The 22,303-nt window shown below is 39.3% G+C and overlaps 2 protein-coding genes across 2 annotated transcripts in view; one reads left to right on the forward strand and one right to left on the reverse strand.

Moving 5' to 3' along the window:
- Positions 1–4,538: 4,538 nt before the first annotated feature.
- ppa2 (inorganic pyrophosphatase 2) lies at positions 4,539–10,107 on the forward strand. Its single transcript, XM_084715245.1, has 12 exons — positions 4,539–4,806; positions 6,023–6,087; positions 6,222–6,263; positions 6,365–6,418; positions 7,259–7,378; positions 7,675–7,761; positions 7,904–8,030; positions 8,803–8,930; positions 9,075–9,160; positions 9,248–9,317; positions 9,431–9,470; positions 9,573–10,107. Exons 1-12 carry the CDS (start codon positions 4,617–4,619, stop codon positions 9,593–9,595), a joined length of 1,032 nt encoding a protein of 343 aa, XP_084571371.1. The 5' UTR covers positions 4,539–4,616; the 3' UTR covers positions 9,596–10,107.
- Positions 10,108–10,216: 109 nt separating this feature from the next.
- Positions 10,217–22,303, reverse strand: part of tet2 (tet methylcytosine dioxygenase 2) — a 32,677-nt gene continuing 20,590 nt past the window's right edge. The window contains exons 2-10 of the mRNA XM_084715244.1: positions 16,968–19,967; positions 16,795–16,885; positions 16,583–16,676; positions 16,277–16,485; positions 15,851–16,001; positions 15,641–15,730; positions 15,226–15,363; positions 14,668–15,022; positions 10,217–14,491 (exon numbers count right to left, since the gene is read on the reverse strand). Of these exons, the coding sequence (XP_084571370.1) occupies positions 13,110–14,491; positions 14,668–15,022; positions 15,226–15,363; positions 15,641–15,730; positions 15,851–16,001; positions 16,277–16,485; positions 16,583–16,676; positions 16,795–16,885; positions 16,968–19,923 (5,466 nt within the window). The 5' untranslated portion in view covers positions 19,924–19,967 and the 3' untranslated portion in view covers positions 10,217–13,109. The remainder of the gene's footprint in view (positions 14,492–14,667; positions 15,023–15,225; positions 15,364–15,640; positions 15,731–15,850; positions 16,002–16,276; positions 16,486–16,582; positions 16,677–16,794; positions 16,886–16,967; positions 19,968–22,303) is intronic.

Below are 22,303 nucleotides of genomic sequence, written 5' to 3' on the forward strand. Positions count from 1 at the left end.
CAAAAATCTTATTCTGTTAATATTTTGAACACACCCAGTCATCCCTACAATATTATTGGAATATCAATAGAGTTATCTGGTCCAAAACACTGTGACATTTGAGTTTGTCTATACATGAACTTTGTTATTATATGCTGCTGGCTATATTCTGTTATTCTCAGAGATTGTATGTATAACATCCTTTCTCAGGAAAGCAATTTTGGAAAGAAAGCTGTTGGATTCTTTTGTCTGGAACAAAATAAACTGAAACTTGACACACTGATACAGATCGGACAATTAAAGAAACTCTGGTTAGAGGTTTGATTGCTTTGAGTCGTGACTGTTTTAGATAACGTGCTTGTTTTTAATAGTGTTCTTTTGTTTTGTTTTATTTTTAAATAGTTTTACACAGATGGTCGGGATATTTTAAAGTACATTATTTGTTATTTATCATGCTGTTGTCTGTACAATTAAATTTTTGTTATTTTATTGTTATTTTTATCATATCTCTATGTAATTCCATTTTTATTAATACTTTATTATTTTATCCTATGTCTTTACTCTATACTCAGGTATCAATTGTAAATGAAATTTGCTTTGACTGATTTTATCAAACCCCAAAGACAAGACTTGACGTGAGACATATGTGTGTAACGTGGACACTGTATTGCCCCCAGTTGTTTTGTGCTGCAGTTCTGTTTGGTACCAGATATTGATGTCTGTTAAATATGTCCAATGGGGAAGGAACCACATAAACATTCATCTGTTTCCTCATGTTTGCTTTATCCCTAATCCACTATTTCATTTATTCATGTAGTTGGCAATTTATTTATTTATTTAATTATTTTTCACTGTTATGTGATCCAAATGGTAAAAGTGTGACTCTGAGACTGTATAAAAGACAAGTAATAATAGAGATGGACTCCTTAAACTGATTTGAACCAGGGATGTTTTCTTTTGTTTTTGCTTTTTTATGTATTCTTTTGCTTACTTCTTTGCTTGTTGCCTTAAGCTTTTGATTTTGTTGTGATATATAACTGTCAAAACAGGTGTGAGGAAAATTATTTGTAAATGTCTTCATATTATCACACGTAGTTTTTTTTTTTTTCTGTACCTGACAGTCGTAAAACGTCAAACCTGGTTGAACAGGTAATTCAGAGACACACGCTGTCACAATGATTTCTGATCATGGCAACCAGATACTACGTTCCTTGCCAGAACAATGACTGGATGCTTTTCCTTCCCAGTGAACCACAGGTAATGAGGGCTCCTATTGTGTTCTCAGATCACTGTGCACTGCGCTCATAGCACACCTGTTTTACTTCTATTGGACTACTGGATGCACACACATGGCTCACCACTATATGTCAGCTGGTCACTGACATAAGACTGTATATTTGTGCTATCTCACATTGCATCATCATCATTGTTTCACCGCCATGCGTATATTTAAGAAAAACCCAAGAATTAAACTTGTTAAACGCACAGTTAAATTGTGTTCAAACATAACAGATGTCAGTGTTAACAGTATGACATAACCAAGTGAGTAAACAATGTTATCTCCTGTCCTGACGGTATTTGTTTATATGACATCATGTCCCTCTGGGTGTGGCTTTTCTTGGCCTGCTGAAAGAGAAAAGTGCTTTCTTATATCATAAATTCACACCTCAGAAATGGCACAGAAATATAGTCATTAAATTTTTACTGCCCATAGTATAAACTTCAGCTTCAGCATTAGGACTCTGATTATTTTTATGTGGTTATCTTCTCAATTCATCATTTGGTCTTTACAATGACAGGAGATAGTAAAAATCAAAATTTCCCAGAGCAGATCCTCTCACTGGAGAAGCTGGAATCAGAGAAAGATTTACAATTGACTTAAATCATTAATCAAGTATAGTTGCTGATTAATTTTCTTCTTAACAAATTGAGCCATCCCATGTCCCATCCCTTTGCTCCAGCTGAGTCCACTTTAACCTTTCCTGTTCTCTGTAGTGTTTTGCTGACATTAGGTAACTTAAGATGTGACTATATGGCCTTTATAGGTCCATTAGACCTAGAAATGGTCAATAAACCCTTTTCACAGCAGCCATTTTTACATAAGTGGTGTGTCAAATAATACTAAAGGGTCTGCTCCATTCAGGTCAAACAGAGTCAGGGTGCTGCTATCGTGCATGTTGGCTCACTGGAAAGACTTTGCTACACTAAATGGAACAGGACCTTAATTAGTATCACTGTTAACCCCTGTGTTGACACTGCTCTTTTAAATCAATATAGCTGTTTTGAAAAAGGTTTATCCTTTCCACTGTGCTTCAGATGACAAACTTTACAAGAGACTTCGCATAATTCACTGTAAAATATATTAGTCAAACTGAAATACTGTCATTATTACAAGTTTCTGTTTAAAGATTATTGTGACTGACAACATGTTTTCAGTCAACAATCAAATTTCTAAAAAATGCTAACAGAACTCAAAGCTTGTTTGGTGAGACAATACAACAAAAGAGAGCCTCATTATTTCAGCGGCAGCAGTTGGGGAAAGTGGCAGCAGGAGCCAGCCAGGTGAGTGAATAGGGGAAGGGGAAATAAAAACACACTCATGCCTGAAACTGTCTTTTAAAGCCACGGACGTTTACTGCTTGCCACTTGGGCGCCATCAGTGGGAGAGTCATGGTTGAGCGCTTGGCTTATGGGCACTCTGACAGAAATTGAAGGAGGGGACACTCCTCTCATTTGGCTCTCAAATCCAGATTTTTAAATCAGTGCAGAGCTTAGAACTGATAAAATAGTCACTTCAGTTCTCTGTGAACGTTTCTCAACCCCCTTCTGCAAAAGCCCAGTTCAACCTCCTTCATCATGTGTCACATCGTAGTACTTTGACCTTGACCACTACTATCCAATCTTTTCCCAGTGGAATCAAAGCCCTTTGGCAACACTATCAAAGGCAAACATGCACTTTAAGATTTTAATAAACTAGCTTTTTATGGCTGCCGGCATGTATGTAATTTGTTTGAACAGAGACCAACCTATACAACAGTAAAAGACACACATCAAGGTGGATGGGGTTGGGTGTTTGTTTAGTGCACAATGGATACATACGGACTTTGATCTTATGATGTCCTATTGTGGAGATTACCACCAACAAATCCACTAACTTAGGTTTATAAAAAACAAGAGCAGGGAGACATTAAAGCAAGAGCTACTGGGACTTTTATGGTGGTTCTAAAAATGGAGGGCAATGTTACCCAGAAAGGAGGAGAGAATTACTGTTAAATGTAATAGGCAAGTGTGTATTAGTCTAATGTTAGTAGTGATAAAAATTTTTAAAAAATCTACAAATTTCATGTACTGGATTTAGGTGTACTGGTAGTATCCTAACTAATACCATAATTGTTGTTTACTTGTCTGTTAAGGTTAAATAATTGTATACAAAAACTGTTTACAAATATTAGTAAATGCAAAATTCACAAGAAATAATTCATTCAAAATGCATCCAAATGGCTTATTTTACACAAACACTCACTAATTGGGTTAATTGTACTGTTTATCAGTTCTCCTAAGTTCCTAATGTTATGGATTGAATATAATGTATGTAATATATATAAAATATGTCATTTACGGGTCATCAGTTTAGTCGAAAGTAGGCCCCCTTTTCCTTAAGGGAAAAGGTTGAAACCACTGGGCTAGGTGGCAGTAAAATTATGATACTGACCACAAACAGAGGACTTGTGAAGTTAATGCAAATAAGGGAAATCACTTCTGGTTGTAGGAATTGTATTATCAAAATAAAAGTATATGTAGCAAATATAGTTGGTCCCTTTTGTAGGCCTGTTGTGTCAAGTACCTGGCCAATGGTCCTATAATTCACGTTGCAAAAAACAAACAAACAAACAAACAAACAAACAAACTCTTTAACCCTCTCCATTTAGGAACTTTCTTATAAATCAAAATTGATCAAAATTGTTAATACATATTACCATATGCATCTAATGGTCAAAAATCACTGTCATTCTCCATTGGGGATAATCACTTTTATTTGTTTCTTGAACAAACAGCCTTTCCTCTGACAACATTATCAGATTTTTCATTTGAACTAATGTGTGATCAGATGGGACTGGATTACATTCACACATTGTTTTCCAGTCGTCTCTTTCATGTATTATTTATGACCACATGAATTACTCAAAAAAATGTCATATTTGTCCGTCACAGATTTTTTAATGATTTATAGAACACGCAGACCGCCATTATCTCCAGTTTGAAGTCTCTTATTTTGAAAACAATGACCGGAAGCCATGGGTTAACTTTGGCGGGCTTCACATTTCTGGTGTCATGTCTAGAAGGGAATCCCAGACCCGCGAAAGATCTCGCGAGAGTGTTACTTTCAACTCAAATCATTATCTTTCCCTAACTTTAACCAAATGTTTTTGCCCCATTAACCTAACCAGACCTTAATCATAATATTGTCACATTATAAAACGGAACCGATTTGTCCAAAGTGCGCAATCACGAAACGACGCTTACAGATATCGCGAGCGTTATACAAACCACGGTTCCCTTCTAGGTACGACACATTTGTGGATGTGTGGGATGAGGAAAACGGGAAGCAGGAACCGAGGGGTGAAGAAGTGTCTATAATGAGACCGCTGCTGCTGCGCTGTCCACCCGGCCGCCTTCTTACAGTTTTCGCCTCATTATCGGCTTCTAGAAACAAACTCGTCACACAAGCAGCAGCCGTGCCTCATCTGTACTATCAGAGAAAAACGATGCACTATCAAACGGAGGAGAGAGGACACCCCAACACTCCCGACTACCGGATTTATTTTAGTAAGTTAACCCTCGCCACCATGGGAGAAGAAACCATGTGTGTCCCCGGTACTTCTTTGCATAACGGTTTAGTACCAAGGTCCCCGGCGGTGTGACAGGTAACCACGGCTCGACCTCCAGGTCAAGGTAAACGTTTGACCTTAGAGTTTGAAGAGCGAGGTTTTGTTGACATGTGGCGCTCTTTGCACCTAGCTTAACCGTCCAAACCCCGCCGACGTTAGCCCCCAGTTTCCAATGGCTTGAACTAGTTTGTAGGCAGAAAGCAAGGAAAGTATTACATTGCACATCCTCACGTGGTTGTACTTCCGGTTGGGCGGTCACGTGGACAAACCCCCCCTATGAAATGGAAAAACTGGTGCTTTCTCATCAGCAGTAGAGAAATTCAGCCACACATATCATGTTGATCACTTTTATACATCACAGTGTAATAATGGAGACATTTAATTCATTAGTATTCAGCCTTAATCCATAGCACTTGTGCACTATCTGAGCAATACTGAGTCAATAAAATACCACATTATTTTGTTTCCACTCAGGTAATGTCACTCTAGTTTGGTTTTGGCTGTGGGGGATTGCATTAGGGTTGCAATTTTCATTATTGATTAATCTGTTGATCATTTTATTGATCAATCAATTAGTTGTTAGGACCACAACATGTCAGAAAAGAGTGAAAAATGTGAATCACTGTTTCCCAGGTCCAAGGTGACATCCTTGTATGTTTTTTTTCCATAACCTAAAGATATTCAGTTTGTTGTCATTTGAGGAGCTGAAATAAGAGACTTGTCAAATTATTGTCTCCATGATCAAGAATGAACTTGTCACTTGTACATAAAATGTTGCACTATGAGAGACACAACTGCACTAATGAAAGGACAAGTTTAGAATAGTTTTAGTCTATAGTCAAAAAAGTTTTATCTCTAATATGCACTTATTAAAAAACAAAATGACAAGATTTTGTGCACTGAAATATTAGCTCTGTCTGCTGTAAAGATTTGCAGCCGAAACACACGTCTGTTATCATGTTATTTCCTCTGAACACATTTATTTAATTTGACAATGTTGCCTCAAATCGTTTCTAAACACGGACCAACCTACAGACCAGAGATCAAGACATCTCTCTATGCAGTATAATCATGTTATGTCTTTGGGACTTCGTTGGGACATGGTTATATGTTTTGAGGTTTTATTTTTTAACATTTTTTTTGTGTTGTCTTAGAAACCTCTGAAGGAAAATACATTTCACCGTTCCATGACATTCCACTTATTACGGAGACAGAACAGGTAAGTCTTTGATAGAATAAGTTTTAGTTCAGTTTGCTAAAAACTGCAGAAAGTTTATCACTCCCGTTGGTATAATATTTCATAAACATAATACTCAAACCAGGAATTCACAGATTTTTGTTTTCTTTTAACAGGACAATGATGTACCAGCTAAAAAACCAAAGAATGAGAGTGAGGTACTGTCAGATTATTTAATGTCAGTTTTACGACCTGAAGATATTCACCTCAGCATATACTGTATGTACAGTTTTGTTTATTTTTTCTTCTATGTTTTCAGGTGCTCTTTAACATGGTTGTGGAGGTACCCCGATGGTCAAACGCTAAAATGGAGGTAGGTACACTACAGATTAAGAACCTCACACTAAAAAAAATTGGATTATTACACTTTTTCCAAAGGCTTGAATTAGCTTGAGATTGAAAGAAAGTAATTAGAGTTGAGAGTGATCTAACTCAGTAATGGTAACTGATAAATATGTGATAATGCAGTTTTAAGCCCATAACCAAAATGTTATAGCATAAATTCTTTGAGTTAGACGTACAGGCGGAATTTGCGCTGGATGGTGAATCTGTCTTAACATAAGATGAGACAGTCTGCAGCTGAGTGAGGAAATAACAGTTGGCTAACTCAACATGTCCTCAGTTTGGAGTTATTGTAGTCACAGAAAAGCAAGGTGGAACCAGTACCGGCAGATACCCATATTCAGGTATCGGAATCGGATCAGAACTGAAAAAAAGAGGATCATGCATCTCTAAAAGTAATTACTCTGCAGGAATGCATGAACAGGTATGTTAACTTTCATCCAGTGATAATCAGTTCAGTGATAAAGAATTAAGTGTAACCGTAGCCTGAAGCAGTTTTATTTAATATTTGATGAACCCTGAAATTGATGATACTAGATGCAAATGATGATGCACAACTGTGTGTAACTTACCCCAAAAATGTAGTGCTTGACTAGAAAGGACCCGATTCTAGTTCGCCTTTTTTGCAGTTAGCATGGAGTTAGTCTGAAGCTACTGTTTCTCTGTTAGCTAGCATAAGTTAGCTAGAAGCTGAGGCTTTAAGTGTTGGTGATAAAAGAGAAATTAAGTATACTTTAACACTGGCAAAAGCATGTACTCTTACAAAAATACACACACCTACATAGAATCTAATAAGTGCTGCAAATTCCAGATTGCTACAAAGGAACCGCTGAATCCGATCAAACAAGACGTAAAGAAAGGGAAGCTCCGGTATGTTGCCAACGTATTTCCCCATAAAGGTTACATCTGGAATTACGGGGCACTCCCACAGGTAAGGAAAACGCACTGTATGCTTAGTCTGGGTTGCATCAGAACTTAAAGCATTAATACATTTTTTGTGAAATATTTTGTGCACATGTCCATCATCTGCATGCTGTGTTGATTTTGAGCCTGGTCAGTGACTGACAAATAAAACTGCATTTTAAAAACTTTCTGATGAATTTTGTTTTAATTAAAAAGCACAGTTTAGTCCAGTGTCTTTATGCTCATGAGTGCATTCATATTTAGTTGAAATGTTGCAAGAAAATTTTGATCGCTTATAAGTTTTTGAACGGTTTCTTGGAAAAGACATGGGAGGATCCAGACCACACAGATGAAGAGACAAAGTGTTGTGGCGATAATGATCCCATTGACGTCTGTGAGATCGGTACCAAGGTAAGACTCCCAGAGAAGTTTAAATAATGCATGTAATAGTAGGATGCTTTTTACTCACATTACCAACACTTTTCAAGGATAATTTAATTTTGGGGTTGATGTATACGACTGCTCATGTACAGTCTGTTGGTCTGTTCTTCAGGTGTGCTCTCCAGGTCAGGTCATCCAAGTGAAAGTGCTCGGCATCTTGGCAATGATCGACGAGGGAGAAATGGACTGGAAGGTCATTGCTATCAATGCTGAGGACCCAGATGCCAAAAACTTAAATAGTGGGTGTTTTCAACAGATTGACAGTCACCACGTTCAGATTTCTTTACGCTGATCCATTCTCTACCCAGAGCAAATTTAGTTCAGGAAACCTGGAATGATCATATGTCGTAGCAAAAAGGATATTATTTAGAATCAAGAACCAATGTAACGGCTTTAGATACAGTCGTACAGTGAAAGTAATGTAGAGCTAAAACTAATCAAATCTCCAGAACATGTCAGATCTGCGTTTACCACATACTATAAATAAATTATTAATGTAACTGCACTGCCCGCTTTGGATTAAGTGATTGAATTTGGAAAGAAATATTTGCACAAATCCTTGAGAAGTTTGGCAACTCAGACAGTAACTTCAAACCAGCACTCTGTAGTGACATAACTAGCCTAGAACTTACCCCTATGCAGTTTCTATTGTAAACATGGTTTTGTTTACATTCAACACTTATTTGCAAAACACTCTGTATCCTTAAGGCCTAACAAAGGTATTGAATGCATTTTAAAACGCACAGTATTTGCAAAACCCGTTTCTCAAAATATTTTTGCCTGCATAGTTTATATCAGCTGGAACCTTCTACTGTTTTTTTTATGGTACCATTCACGACCCCTTATAAACTTATTTTCTGTTTATTAATGGAAGTATGTTCACATTCCACATATTTTTCTTTGATAAATAAACCTGTCACATGTATATGACATCCAGATTCATAACTAATCCAATCATGTGAAAATTTTGTCCTCTGTTTCTCTCATTTAATGTGTTTGTGTTAACCTCAGACATAGAGGATGTCCGTAAGAGCCGCCCTGGTCATTTGGAGGCCACTGTCGACTGGTTTAGGAAATATAAGGTGCCTGATGGAAAGCCTGAGAACCAATTTGGATTCAATGGGCAATTCAAAGACAAGGTACTGAGACATTTGTACCTCCAAATATAGTAGATATATAAGGAACAATCGTTTGTGTACAAGGGATCGCAGTCCATTGTGGTTTTAGTGGCTAAAACTGAATGGACTCGGGACGATTTGATGATTTCTTTGTCCTTTTCTCAGGACTTTGCAATTGAGATCATTAAGTCCACTCATGAGCACTGGAGGGCACTAGTGCAGAAGCAGACAAATAGTGGAGGAATCGCATGGTAAGTTGGTGGAAATGAAACTCCTGCGGTGTGTATATGTGTGATACACATGCAATAAACACCACTGCTGTTTTCTTCTTTGCTCAGCAAAAATATCTCCTGCTGCGAAAGCCCTTTTAAATGCAGTGCAGATGAGACCAGGGATGTGGTCCAATCGGTGAGAACTTCCATATGTTGTTTTACAATGATGATTGCAAACACAATAGTAGTGTATAAAACTGTATTAAGGTTAGGTTTGGTGATTTACATGTTTAACATTTGACACCTCAGGCTCCTGCATTTGGCAGCGCACATCCTGTGTCTACGGAGGGTAAGTAAATAATAACATACCTGCATTAAATTTGGTTTATTTGAGTTGTTTAATGTTTCAACACTTACGTTTTTATGTGATTCTAAATCTTTTCTTCCACAGTGGATAAGTGGCATTTTGTCTAAACCCCCGAAGATAATATGGAAGCCAGCAAAACTTTGGAATATCGTATGAAGCAGCTGCAATTTTTTCATGCAGCTGGATTTATTTTTGGTAAGGACTCATTGTCAGCTGTGTAAAGTGCCATCTACATTTGTTGTAAAAACATTAAAAAATGTGAGCCGGTAAAGTTCTGTACTTTTCATAATGTTGAGAAAAGCAGGATGTGTTTTTAAGTGTCATAATGGACACCTTATTAATTTATTGTTGGTAAAACCTATTAGATTTAAAGGTTAATCACAAAAATAATTGATCTCCTTTCTATTTACTTGTTAATTATGTTGTATATGAATCACAGTATTTTTGTGGCCAACGTGCAGGGCCAGACTTGTATAAGGCTGGAAATCGTGCTATTACGCTCTAATTTGCATTTTAGTTTGTAATCAGTTTGCATTTGCAGCCACAATCACAACACAGTTTGTGTTTAACAAGTAAAAAATGTCTTCCTGTTTGGGTAAATAAAAAATTAAGGAGTGGACATGATCTCTTTCCAGTTTCATCCGTAATTGCACATTTAAAAACTTCAACATGGGGAAAACAATGTACAGAATTTAGATATTAGTATTAACTTGGAGTAACAAATCAAATTGCTTTAAATAAATATAAATTTTATTAAAAAAAAAAAACACCCACATCTCAGCAATATCAGGAATGATATAATAAACAGCTTTCAAATAAACTGCATTCAGTACATTACAATACTTACAGTATTAATACCCATCCTTAATTCCATTTTTTGTAGCATACCAAACTTCAGGAGAACAAGGGAAGCCTTAAAAAATAAAATGACAGGCAAAAAGTTGCACATTTTTTTTTTTATACCTTTAGTGTCTAACTGCAAAAAGACCAAGTGTGAATCAACTGCTAGCTTAACCTTTGAGCTGAGCACAATAGTGTACTAGTTAAGCCCAAAAAGTCATTCAAGTAATGTTGACTCACTCAGAAACACTCTGAAGCATCTTCAAGTATGGCTATGCTTTTAACCCGCTATATCTTAGACACCTCGGCTTTCTTAACCACTTGCTACTGTAGCTGGGTCCTGTACAAACGAAATTCAACATTTTTTTTATGTAGATTTATTTTACAAAACTGGAACAGTTAAAAAAAAAAAAAACTAGAACTTCTCATTTCTGAGCGAACAGGATACTATAACTGTAAACATTGCTGTGACAGTGAGCATAAATTTACAAAGACTTCCTGGATAATCTAACCATGATCGTTCTTTTAACCTGAAAGAGCCAAAAGGATATTTAAAGATATGATGAGGATTGCTGATAGAGGAGCTGTGGGTCAATTTGACAGAACAAAAAGAACCTACATCAACATCAAAGAATGAGTTGTATTCCTGCAATACAGGTTCTTGGTATGTACAATGTGACATAATTTATTTATTTTTTTAAACACATTTACAATCTGTTTAAATAAAACGTTTTGTAATTCTTTATTACATATTTTTCCTGAAAAAGAAATGAAGTGCTTTCAGAAAATGAATATGTTGAAGAGTGGGGTAAGTTGTTACCATAACATGACAGTCATTCCATTATATATCGCATTAATGAAATCAAATAGACAGGGAAGAGAAATCATTATACAATTGCTTAGTGGTTATAAATAAATTTAACTATACACAGGCACAAAGATGTGCAACTACATTAGTCATTGCCCTGGTCTTGCCTCATAGTAAAAGCAAATACATTGCTTTTTATTTAGTCAATATCATACTTTCCCTTTAGTCAACTCAGTGCATATATGTTCAAATTACTTTTAATTTACTTTATTTTTTAATTACTTCTAAAATATAAGTAAAAAAAAATGCAGGAAAGCATCTTTTTCCTCACAAAATAATTTTTGTCTGTGAAGTATAGAATTGGATTCAGGATGCATTGGCAAGAACCTGAATGAGAAAACGACAAGATGAATACAGGCGATGAAGATGTACACAAAATTGACATTGAAAATGTCCCTGATTTTACAGTAACATCAAAGATTCAAGTTCAAGTAATACTTTCTACCAGATTGATAAGGAAGTAAGAAATGAACTTGTATGCCTTTTGGTGGCCTGACTGTTAACTGTTATTAACATTTTGAAAGTAATATACAAAGGAAGAAAGAAAAATATGTTATATTCCTATTGCCAAACTAGTTTTGAGGTATATGACAGGTTTGTACTGTACATTATTTAAAAGCCTTCTCACTGCCCAAAGAGTCTCACATTGTATGTTTCTAGTAGGTTGAATAGCACCTCATGATATAAAATAAGTTGAAACCCAAAGAAAAACAATGAAATAGGCTGTTAGCATTCTTTACAACACAAAATCTATAACAGTAATTCCAAAAAGGGAAATTAACTTACTCTACAAATCTCACCTGTTTATTTTACAGTTAGATTGCAATAAAGACCCCACAGCAAGCCAGCTGCCCTCTGAAACTGAGGCTGAGCTTACCCTGTTTCATGTTCCTCAGTGTATAAAAAGCACATTTACTAAGCACCACAGACATAAAACTACATGAAATATTCACAGTCCAGGTTTGTTCAATGAACCTAAGGTAAGGAACATTAAAAACAGTCGCTGACAACAAAGTAAACCTGGAAAAAACTTAAAATAACACAAATGTAATTTTTTTTGCCTCAAAATGTTAAAAATGCACCATTAGAATGGCTCAATTTACAGTATAAATGACATAGGAAAGTGAAAGAGCACCAACACAATGATAGTTTTAAAAAATCTTTTTGCATGAACTCAAAACAGTTTTGTGGATTGCTCATACAATCCTCTGTTATAAATTCATCAGTTTAATTTTAGCGATGTTTAGTAATGAATTACTCTCAACTTAATGAAATAGTATAACCAGATTTTTATGATTTAAGGGTATTAACAAAAAATTTAAATCTCACTATCAAAAAGTGCTCTAAGAAACACTGACTTGCCAAAAACCATTATGATGCTAATGATTTGACAGTGGGATGAATTTTTCAGTGTCCTGTTGACCTAAGTCATTGAGTGTGTTGTGGTTATAGTGTGAAGGCATTTGAATTAAAATTAATGGTAATAAGCACGCACTTTAGCACCGTGAATGTTGTCATTTACAAAGTCAGTGTTTTATGCCAAGATGACATCTCCAAAATTTTGTAAGAAAAATAAAGCCACCAAAAATGAAACTTTGTTTCCATTAAAAATAGGTCCTTATGTATCAGACTGAAAGCACCAGAGATTTTGACAGTGGTATCTTGCAAAAGTTTCCAAACAAAAATAAATACATCCTTAGTAGGGTCAACTAGTAAAGCTTGATTGTTAAAGAGGTGAAAGACCTGATGTGAAAAGGTGATTTCTATCTCATCTGATAACAAGTTCCTTTTTCATCGCAACACCGTTCATTACCTTATGGACAGGAGGGAGTGTACAGATGAGGCCAGTGGTGCTTGTGGTCTTTGTTTATCATAAATAAAGCACCTTCAATTGTCTTCCTCATGAATGTTTTCTACACAAACTGACTGTAAGGTCCTGTGACCTTAGTGAAGGCGTACGGAGATGTACTGACATAGGTGTTTGTTGTGCACGACGAGGACCCCTCCAATAGTGCCTGGATGAATCGCTTGTAAGGAGGCTCCCCGGTGTGTTCTGTTGACTCAAGATGCTCACGCTTCACCCCCTTCTTGCTGCTCTTACTAGGTGTTCCCTCACCGCCATTCCTCTCTGCATCTTCCTCCTTCTCTCGAGCCTTTTCTGCCATCTTAGCTTCCCAGAGTGCCAAACCATGCTTGGCCTCATTCATGTTTTTGTGCTGGTAGAAAACCAAGGAGATGCGTGTTGGGTGGTTGCGGTCTGGGTTTTTAAGGGGTGTTGTGGCATGAAGCTCCCTTTTTGCACACTCAATGAGGACTGAGCCATGGCTTGGTGCCACTGCCACACCACCGATGTCAGGGTCCAAGAAGTTGTGCTCATTGTCTGACCACATCTCGGGCTTTTGTGGGGTTGTGGGTGTCTGAGGAGTTCCAGGCTCCTGCTTAATACCAGATCCCATGAGGCTTCCATTAGGCAGACCTAAGCCTGACTGCGTTTCAGGGTTTAAACATCCACCACTTAACTGAGAGGAGAGCGTCTGTGGGCGAGGCATGCCCATCTCTGTTTTGATTTGCATATGGAAAGGATCTTGGCCTGGGGGTAAGATTTGAGGGCTCCTAGACAGGTATGGATTTGGGTATCCTCCAAACTGATTGCCTTTGCTCACAGCAGCTGTATAGTCTAGACCTCCATGGGCTGAGGGTGCTCTAGAGAGGGAGTCAATGAATTGGGGTTCTGAGGCACCATTAGGACCATAAGGGGCATAGGGTCTCATGGGGGGAACTGGCCTCATGCTGCAAGCATTGTAACCATTGACTTGTAAACCTGGCTCACCATACCGTGGCGGATAATTGACCCCATAACGTTGATGCACACTGTACTGCTGCTCCGAGTAAAGTGCTGGCCGCTGTTGTCGATACATATCCAGGTGCTTTGGGTTTGAAGCATAGTATGGATGGTAATTATCAAGGGGCATTCCTCCATTACATTGATAACCTGGGTATGGACGATTTGATCCATTCATGTAAGAGTTTGGTACATGGAGTGGGGAGGGGTAAGGGCTAGCTGGTGTTGGTGGCTGAGGGGGATACATGCTACCTGGCTTGGAAGTGCTTGGAAAAGACCCAGGGTGGTTGGGGAACCTGGGGTAGCTGGCTGCATTTGTTGAGCCAGGATAAGAGGGAAGAATACTCTCGTGCTGTTGTTGCTGTAGTTGCTGTAGTTGCTGATGATGAGCCCCAAGGGGGTGTGTTGGCTGACCTGACTGTAAGTTTGCTCCCAGAGCACCTGGAATAAATCCTAGAAAACAAAATCCCCAAAAGATATTCAGCATCAATGAAAAAACTACTGAAATCTTATTTTTGTCAATTCATTGCTCTTTAGTTTTTCAGTGTTATTTTAGTATGTTGGGACCTTGTCCTCAGGAAAAAAAAAGTTACAGTGTCTGAAATGTGTCAGAATAAACGTTACTGTACCTGTCATAGGAGTGTTCTGAGCGGTATTGTCGTAAGTGCCAGCTTTTGACTTGGCCAGCAGGGCCTTCTCTGCCTTGTCATTAGAGCTTTCCAGCATGGCATTCTTGTTGGCCGCTGCCTTTTTAGCATCCAGCTTCTTTTGCCGGCAAGACTTGGCGGGTTCTGCAAGCATGCGCACCTGGCGGCGGAAGGCACTGAGGACTTGGATGGCACCTGACTTGATTTTCTCCTGCTGACCTTCTTCACTGCCAAATTCGTCGGTGTTGGAAGCCTTATAAAGAGGCAGTACATGGAGCTGCTCATCCTCTGGTATCTTTCCAATCTCCCGGTTATCCTCCCTTGTTAATGTACACACCTGGAAAAGCAGAGTGAGTTCAGTGATCTTTGTTGGGGATGTCACTGAAATTAAATGAGAAATCTGCTTGTGTTATGTGTTTGGAGGCCATGCTTCAAGGGGAGGTTAGGGCATAGCTTAATGTGCAGTTTGAGTCTCAGTATATATTCTTCAAACAAATACAACATATTTGGAAAGATAATAATTTCCTAAGTTTTGCTTACCACAGTGCTGCCACCTTGCATGTTGTGGAGATCTCTGTGAGCATGGGCACAGAAGTCCAGACAAGCAGTGACCCCAGAGAAGGGACGGCCCTCCTTGAGCCCCAGACGACAATCTGGTGCCCTGTGCTCATGTTCCACCTGTGTTTGGGAACGACACACGGTAAATTGAATACAGTATTAAGAGTTTCTCAAGGTTACTAAACAATGTAGGGAAATATTTATAAAACTGCTATCTTTTAGGTAATCTCAGAAATACACATGGGCAGTATAAGGTTTGACCTGTTGTTGGTAGTGCATTCTTCTGTGCAAGCTGAATTACTCATATGTTGTCAATGTATATATGTGACTTAAAACCATACTTGGTTTAGATTTAATGGAATGGCAATATGTATGAACAATGTCCAGATATACTCACTTGGTTTCCATAAGCTTCAGGTGCCAAAGTCTTATACAATGGAGCCAATAGGGTTGCCAGATTTTGCAAGTTGTTCTCAATTTTCTCCTCCTGAAACACCACCACACATTAAAAAACACATCACCAGTGTTGCGTTACCTTAATTGGCAAATTATTTTAAGGTAACCCTAGTGTGCACATAGAATATTTTTTTTTATCTACGTGTCATACCTCTTTCATATCATCTCCCAGTAGCTTGAATTTTCTTGGTACTTTGCTCCGGGCAAACTTGCAGCCATTGTAGTACATACTCCAGGAACATCCAAAGGAGAAAGATGCTCCACAGGCTTCAGGATCTAACCCCTGGCATGCACAGGTCCTCCTGAATGGTGAGGACAAAAATGTAATTGTCATTGTAGTAAAGTAATGATTAGGGGGAAACCCCTTAGAAAAAACCCCAAAACAATAGCAATTAACTATATTTTTGGGTTCATGCGTACAGATTAAGAACCAAGAACAACATTTATCCTGCTTTATTTCTGCTTTATTCCTTGCTTGAAACAGGCATATTTGAAAAAGAGGGCAACATTGACTTAAATCTGCAGAAACTATGTGGGCCTGTTAGCCAGACTTGAATTCTGTTGTTTTGTCACTTACTCTTCATTGAGAGCACAGCGTCTCTGGGTGAGGGCTCCATGCTTTCTTAAAGTTTCACTTAGCTCGAGGTAGAGGCGGTCAGCCAGGCTGGGTAGGATGCCCTCCCAGACCAGGATTACCACAATGATGCAGGCTGTGTCACATGTGTGACCAGTACGTTCCCGCACCAACACCAGCAGCTTTTCTTCTACACTGGATCGACGAATCACCTGAAACATGACAGGCATAGGAATTAGTTCGCATGCAAATGCAAAGACAGCTGATTTGCCTGCTTCTCAAATGAAATGTACAAAAAATGATTCTTACCCATTTAGCTATGGGGCACCCTTGTGTACTTTTCCCTTCCTTGCCTGTATATACTACTTTCTCAATCCTGATAGCACGACCGGTTAGACCAGACCTTCAAAACAGAGCAGAAGTGCTGGAGTAAACAAAAGTAAAATGGTACACAGTGGCTATATAACAGTCCATGGTTGCATTTTTTTTTTTTTTTTAAAGAAGTCAACTTTGTGGTTAACCTTTTCTCCATTGCCTCTCGTATACTGGCAACAGTAGGCGCTGACCCCAAGTGAGTGTAGTATGGGCCTTCATCCTTCTCACTGATTTGTTCTAAATATCATAAAGGAACGTACATTAATATTTATACACAAATTGATTAATCATCTTAAAGTATCAACATCATGAGACTCACCAACACAGTGGCAGGATGCGATATCATATTGTGTTTTCATGGGAGTATCTAATAGATTCTTTATAGGGGTATCCAGTAGCTTCATAGGAGAGTCCATAAAGCTCTGTAGAAGGTGTTCCTTCTTAGGGGTGGCATCAGGTGGTTTTTTAAGAGCTACATTGGCTGAGGCAGCTACTGATGAGTCCGCTCCACTCAGGTCTGTGTTGGTTGACAGGATTGTGACAGGCCCTGAAGATTCCACCTTGACTTTATTTGATGAATTGATGACGAGGGATTTCTTCTCAAACACAGGTGAAGGCTGGTACTGCCTCAGGCTTTGTTCCATAGAGGCTAAGATGCTTCCTGGCCTCTTGCTTTGCTCACACAAGGATTGTTGATTCTCCTGTTTGATTTGCATTCCACCTATGCCTGCCTCTCGCATCTGTAACTGCTGCTCCTGCTGCTGTGACCCAGGCAGCTCAAACCTGGGTCCATTTTCCATTTTCACAGCTCTCAGGCCATGTTTAGGATCAGTAATGCTGTGAGGGAGATGAGGAGGGCCCTGGCGCTCCTGCTTTTGTAACAGGTGCATACGCAAGGCTGCATGCCTCTGAAAGTCTCCATGGGTACCGACAGGTCCCAGAGGTAGTCGAGGTCCCCTTTGGAACTGAGTGCATGATAGCTTCTGCTGCTGTTCAGCTTTAGGATATTGTGTTGATACCTGTTGGTTTAACGCGCCTTGTGGTAAGTGAGGTGACTGTGTAGAGGTCTGGGAGATGTCCACATGATTGGGCTGGTGGCAGTGGTTGTTAGGCCGCTGTGGTTGAAACTGCTTGAGGTTACCGGTGCCTGAGTTTGGTGGAAACTGTCTTTGATGTTGTAGTTGTTGCATCTCTGTGTTATTGTAACTAAATGTTGCATGGTCACTGTGCTGGATGTGTTGGTTGTTGGATTGAGCAGAATTGTGTCTAAGAGGCTGGTTGGGTTGAAGCTGCTGCTGGCCTGGCTGAGGCTGACTGCGTGGTCTGTAATTGGGAGACTTGAGTTGCTGCCCTTCAAATTGTGGTGGGTGGGACAGTGGGCGTTGAAGATGACAGTGCTGTTGTTTCTGCTGTTGCTGTGTTGGTAAAAACCCAGGTGACAGTATATCCTGTAGGTCAGGGTCTTCACATAAGTGCTCTGACTGCATCTGGGTGTGGTAGCGGCTGTCTGCCTGCTGATTTGGGGGGAAATTGCACTGCTCGGGCATTTTCTGGGGAAGAGACTGATGCATTTGTGGTGCTTTAGAATTTGATTGCTGCCACTCAGGGGCAGTGTTGTGCTGGGCTGGAGCACAGTGCGTTTGGCCTGGGAGACAGTCCTGCTGTTGCTGCTGGAAGCTGTTAGACTCCTGGCTGCTATCTGTGAAAACTCCCTGTGTCTGGAATCTTTGCGCTGGATTTGGCTCCAACATCTGGCAGTGAACCTGGGGGTTAGCTGTCTGCTGCTCTGACTGAGGCTTAGCAGGGAAGCCCCTCCACATGTCCTGCTCTTGTGCCTGGGATGACGGGCCACTTGCTGTTTGCTGCTGGGAATGTGAAGAGTTCATCTCTAGCCAGCCTCTCTGGGGAGTCGAACATGATAAGTTGGCTCTCTGTTGAGATGTGTTCTCCATCCCATTTTCTAAGCCAGCATGACGTGGCTGCTGGAGACTGGGCCCCATGGATCCCATATTGTCACCTCCATGTGGGTTCCCGTCATTTTGTTTTAAGGTCTGGGTTTGAATCCCATACTGGTGGCCCCTGTCAGTGCCATGGTGTTGATGCTGACCAGACCCAGGTTCCTCTCTTTGCCCCATCTTATGTACTCCAGAATTGGGAAAGGATCCATATCCACCTGCCTCTGCTGCCTGTAGAGGAGCATTTCTCTCCAGAAAAGAGTTCTGGTTAAACGCCTGGTTGGATTTCGCATATATACCTTGAGGGTTTGTGTCATCTGGATAACACTGTGGGCCATTTAGATGATGTTGTGAGCTATTGGCATTATTTGTAGGTGGGATCATGCTAGGCAGCTGACCAAGAGATAACTCCTGACCAGAGTAAGATGGTGGCTGCTGCTGCTGCTGTTGTTGCTGCTGGTGGTCTGCTTCAAAATTGTTGGAGTATCCATTCACCACATAGTTGACAGAGTTATAATTGTTGCCTCCTTCAACATTGCTTGATGCCCCAGGCTGCTGTTGCTGTGAGTCAGGCATCTGAGCTGAACTGGTCAATCCTGAGGTTGAAGAGGGGGGTTGAGCACCGTCATTGGTCAGTTTATTTGCAAGTGAGCCATTGACAGCATCTAGCTGTGTCCCAGATGCTTGTGGTGCAATTGACACTTGCTCAGGATAATACTGAGACAAAGTTTTCTCTAAAAGGTCACCTGGAGTGCTTTCTATGGTTGAAGGAGGTGATATAGCACCATTTGGAATTGAAACTTGTTTATTCCTTGGTAGACCGAAAATATCTCCATTAGGAAAATTACAGTTTCTCTTGTCTAACTTAATCTCTGTCTGTGGGGTATTGCAATCAAATTCTGTTGCCTTTGTCAGCTCTGGAAAGTTGTCCACCAAACTGGAGCTCATGTCGTCATTTCCTTTAATCTCAGAATCTACTTTAAGTTTCTTGGGCTGGTGGGCCACTAAGGACTGCTCAGTGAGTGCGTGCTTCAACTCTCCATTCATCAATTCCCCATTCATCATGTAGGATCCTTGATCGAACAGCCGATAGGCTTGTACCGAAGCAGGGCTGTTGCAGTTCTCCCTGTGTCTCTTCATGGAGTTAGCACCTGTGCTGGGCTTGTAATGGTTCCAGTTCGTATCCCCAGTGATCTGCAGCGAATCTCCGTCTGAAGACTGGCCTCCATTCTGGAGTTTGTGAGAGATGTTGTGAGATGTGCCAAATTGTGCTAATATCAGACTTTCTTCCGTCTCATGTCTGGCCTGTTCTGTTTCCATCTGGCCTGCTCAGAGTCCATCCACAGGGCTGCCCTCTGTCCGTCCTGCAAGAAAGTGGAAGAGAAATATTAGGTTACTTCATTATTTAAGAAGAATTATGCAAATGCAGTACAATACTCTTACAAATCAGCTGAGTTGTGAAATTATGCTCTGTTCACATTAAAATATGCTTATTGTGGTTGCACCTCCTATGCGCTGAATGTAGATGTACTGGGTTCCGGTCATGCATGTGTAAACAAATAGAACATTGTGTGACTAAGGAGCATAGCAAATGTGTCACTAGTTGTGTTGACAAACCCCCATATACAATTCTATGGAGTGTCCAATAGGACACATTGCCTCTCGCACCCAATGAAGCAAATAATTCTTTAATCCAGTGTAACCTATTTGTGTTGTTTCTGAGCAAACCTTCAATGCTTTATTGTGCTTATAAATGGTCACTAAAATGACAGATACCATGCAAATTCATTGGACTATAACATAAAGGCAGGACAATCTATAGCATCTAAAATTTAAATATAATTTCTGTTACACAAAGAAATACAATTATTAAATACTTTAGAAAGTTAATTAGAATCTGATATCTGATATGTCTGAAAGCTGGTATATTGTAAGGCCACAATATGGTGAACAGAGAACTTTGCTGATATGAGATAATGTTAAGATTAAGTTTGTCCATTACACTGTTTATGCTAAGCTAATTATTTTCAAGAAGCTCCTGTCTTTTAACACCAACTACACGGATCTCTCTACTGTCAAATATCCCCTGCTGACAAATGTCAAACTTCAGCACTCCTAAACTAGGTCTGAATATGGCCTTGGTGAGGGGGAAGCTTAGTAAAGTAATGTGTTTGCACTTGGCACTGAATATGTATCAGCTGGTAATACAATCTAGTCATAAAATTAGATTCACACTCAATGATCTCATTCCTCAATCACCTAAAAACCAGATAGCAAATAGAAAGTGAGCAAGGAGAAGAGAATACAAACTAGAGGTCATCACAGGACTATGCTGGCTGATAGTGGACTGTGAGTTACCAGTTTGAAATCAACGTACACAGCTTCACAAAAGGTGTCCTGAGGGTGTACACCATGTTTCCTAGTCACATTTTCAGGGCCCAGTGCCCAGTAACTGGAAGACCCATATCTCAGACTGTAATCTGCGACATCCTGTTATGCACTGTATGTGGATAGTAAATCTAAAAATATCACAATAGATGAAATGCTTGCTCTCACCCATACAAATGTTCAGCAGGTAAAAATAGGAAAAGGCTACACGACTACATTGTTTTGAAATATCGAGGCTGCAAAAGTACCCATCAATCAGCTGGTGTTTAGTTTGTGTCCATAATGGAGTCTTTCTTAGGCAAACATAAGGGGAACTTTAACTTCAACTGCCTTAACTGCAGTTGTAGAAAACTGCAAACATTTTAAATAGAAATACCACCAAGATCACCGTTCTTGCCACAGTTGGCCCAGCACAGTGCTTTACCACTTGTGCAAACCATGTAAGTCTAGTTAACATGTGAACCAGCAGCTTCTTGCTTCTCGTCAGACATACAGACATATACACCAGACAATGGAATGTGTCTCAGTCCATTCACTAGATTGTGACCTCAATCCAGGTCACTGCCTGAGCGTTCTGCTAAATAACTTCCAATATCAATATTTAGCTTAAGATTGCTTTATTATTGGTTATAATATCAAAGTAAAAACAGATATATTAAAGATAAGTCTAGTTTATTGAAGGCAGTAGGATGTGAGGTTAATGTCCCAGATGGTAGATGGGAGGAGGAGTTGGCTGCTTGTCAGCTGTTCAGTCGCGGTATTCCTCACCCTTAACATATTGTAATGTCAAATATGCAAATTCAGTTTGGTTCTCAAGTTTGAGGCCTTTGTTATCACGACTAAACTCATAGCATTATATGCTTTGTGTCAGGAAGTCATAAAGAGTACAAAATATGCACTCACCCCCTCAAATGTTTCCCACACTTACTTCCTGATAAAGTTCTTTTTTCTAAATATTTTTTCAACTCTTTGATTTAAACAGTGTTATTTGTTGATGAAGCTGTTCCAGTGATAAGTTTAGAAGCCTCATAATGAGCGTTTCGTAGCAAAATATAGTTAGTATTTCACATAATAATATGAATTCTTTTACTGTCTGGTTTCAGCTGAGAATTAATTGTAGCTTTTTATAATGCATGAAATATCTGTTTAGCAAACATCAATGCCATTTATGGACATTGTGAATGAAAAAGTAGGCGAAATAAAGCTGGAAAACAGTTCCAATATAGAGTAACTGGTAAAGTGTGAGAAGAACTAGCATTGACTTTTTATAATTTGGGGGCTACAGTTTTAGTATTAAAGCCATTTAATAAAA

This window comes from Lutjanus erythropterus, chromosome 3 (assembly GCF_056507025.1).
Source record: "Lutjanus erythropterus isolate fLutEry1 chromosome 3, fLutEry1.hap2, whole genome shotgun sequence".
Taxonomy (NCBI): Eukaryota; Metazoa; Chordata; class Actinopteri; order Lutjaniformes; family Lutjanidae; genus Lutjanus; species Lutjanus erythropterus.

Coding starts and splice junctions, on each gene's coding strand:
- ppa2 (XM_084715245.1), top strand. CDS start 4,617: ATGAGACCGCTGCTGCTGCGCTGTCCACCCGGCCGCCTTCTTACAGTT. Junction 7,762..7,903: donor TCTGTGAGATCGGTACCAAG/GTAAGACTCCCA, acceptor TCTGTTCTTCAG/GTGTGCTCTCCAGGTCAGGT. Junction 8,931..9,074: donor ATGGGCAATTCAAAGACAAG/GTACTGAGACAT, acceptor TCCTTTTCTCAG/GACTTTGCAATTGAGATCAT.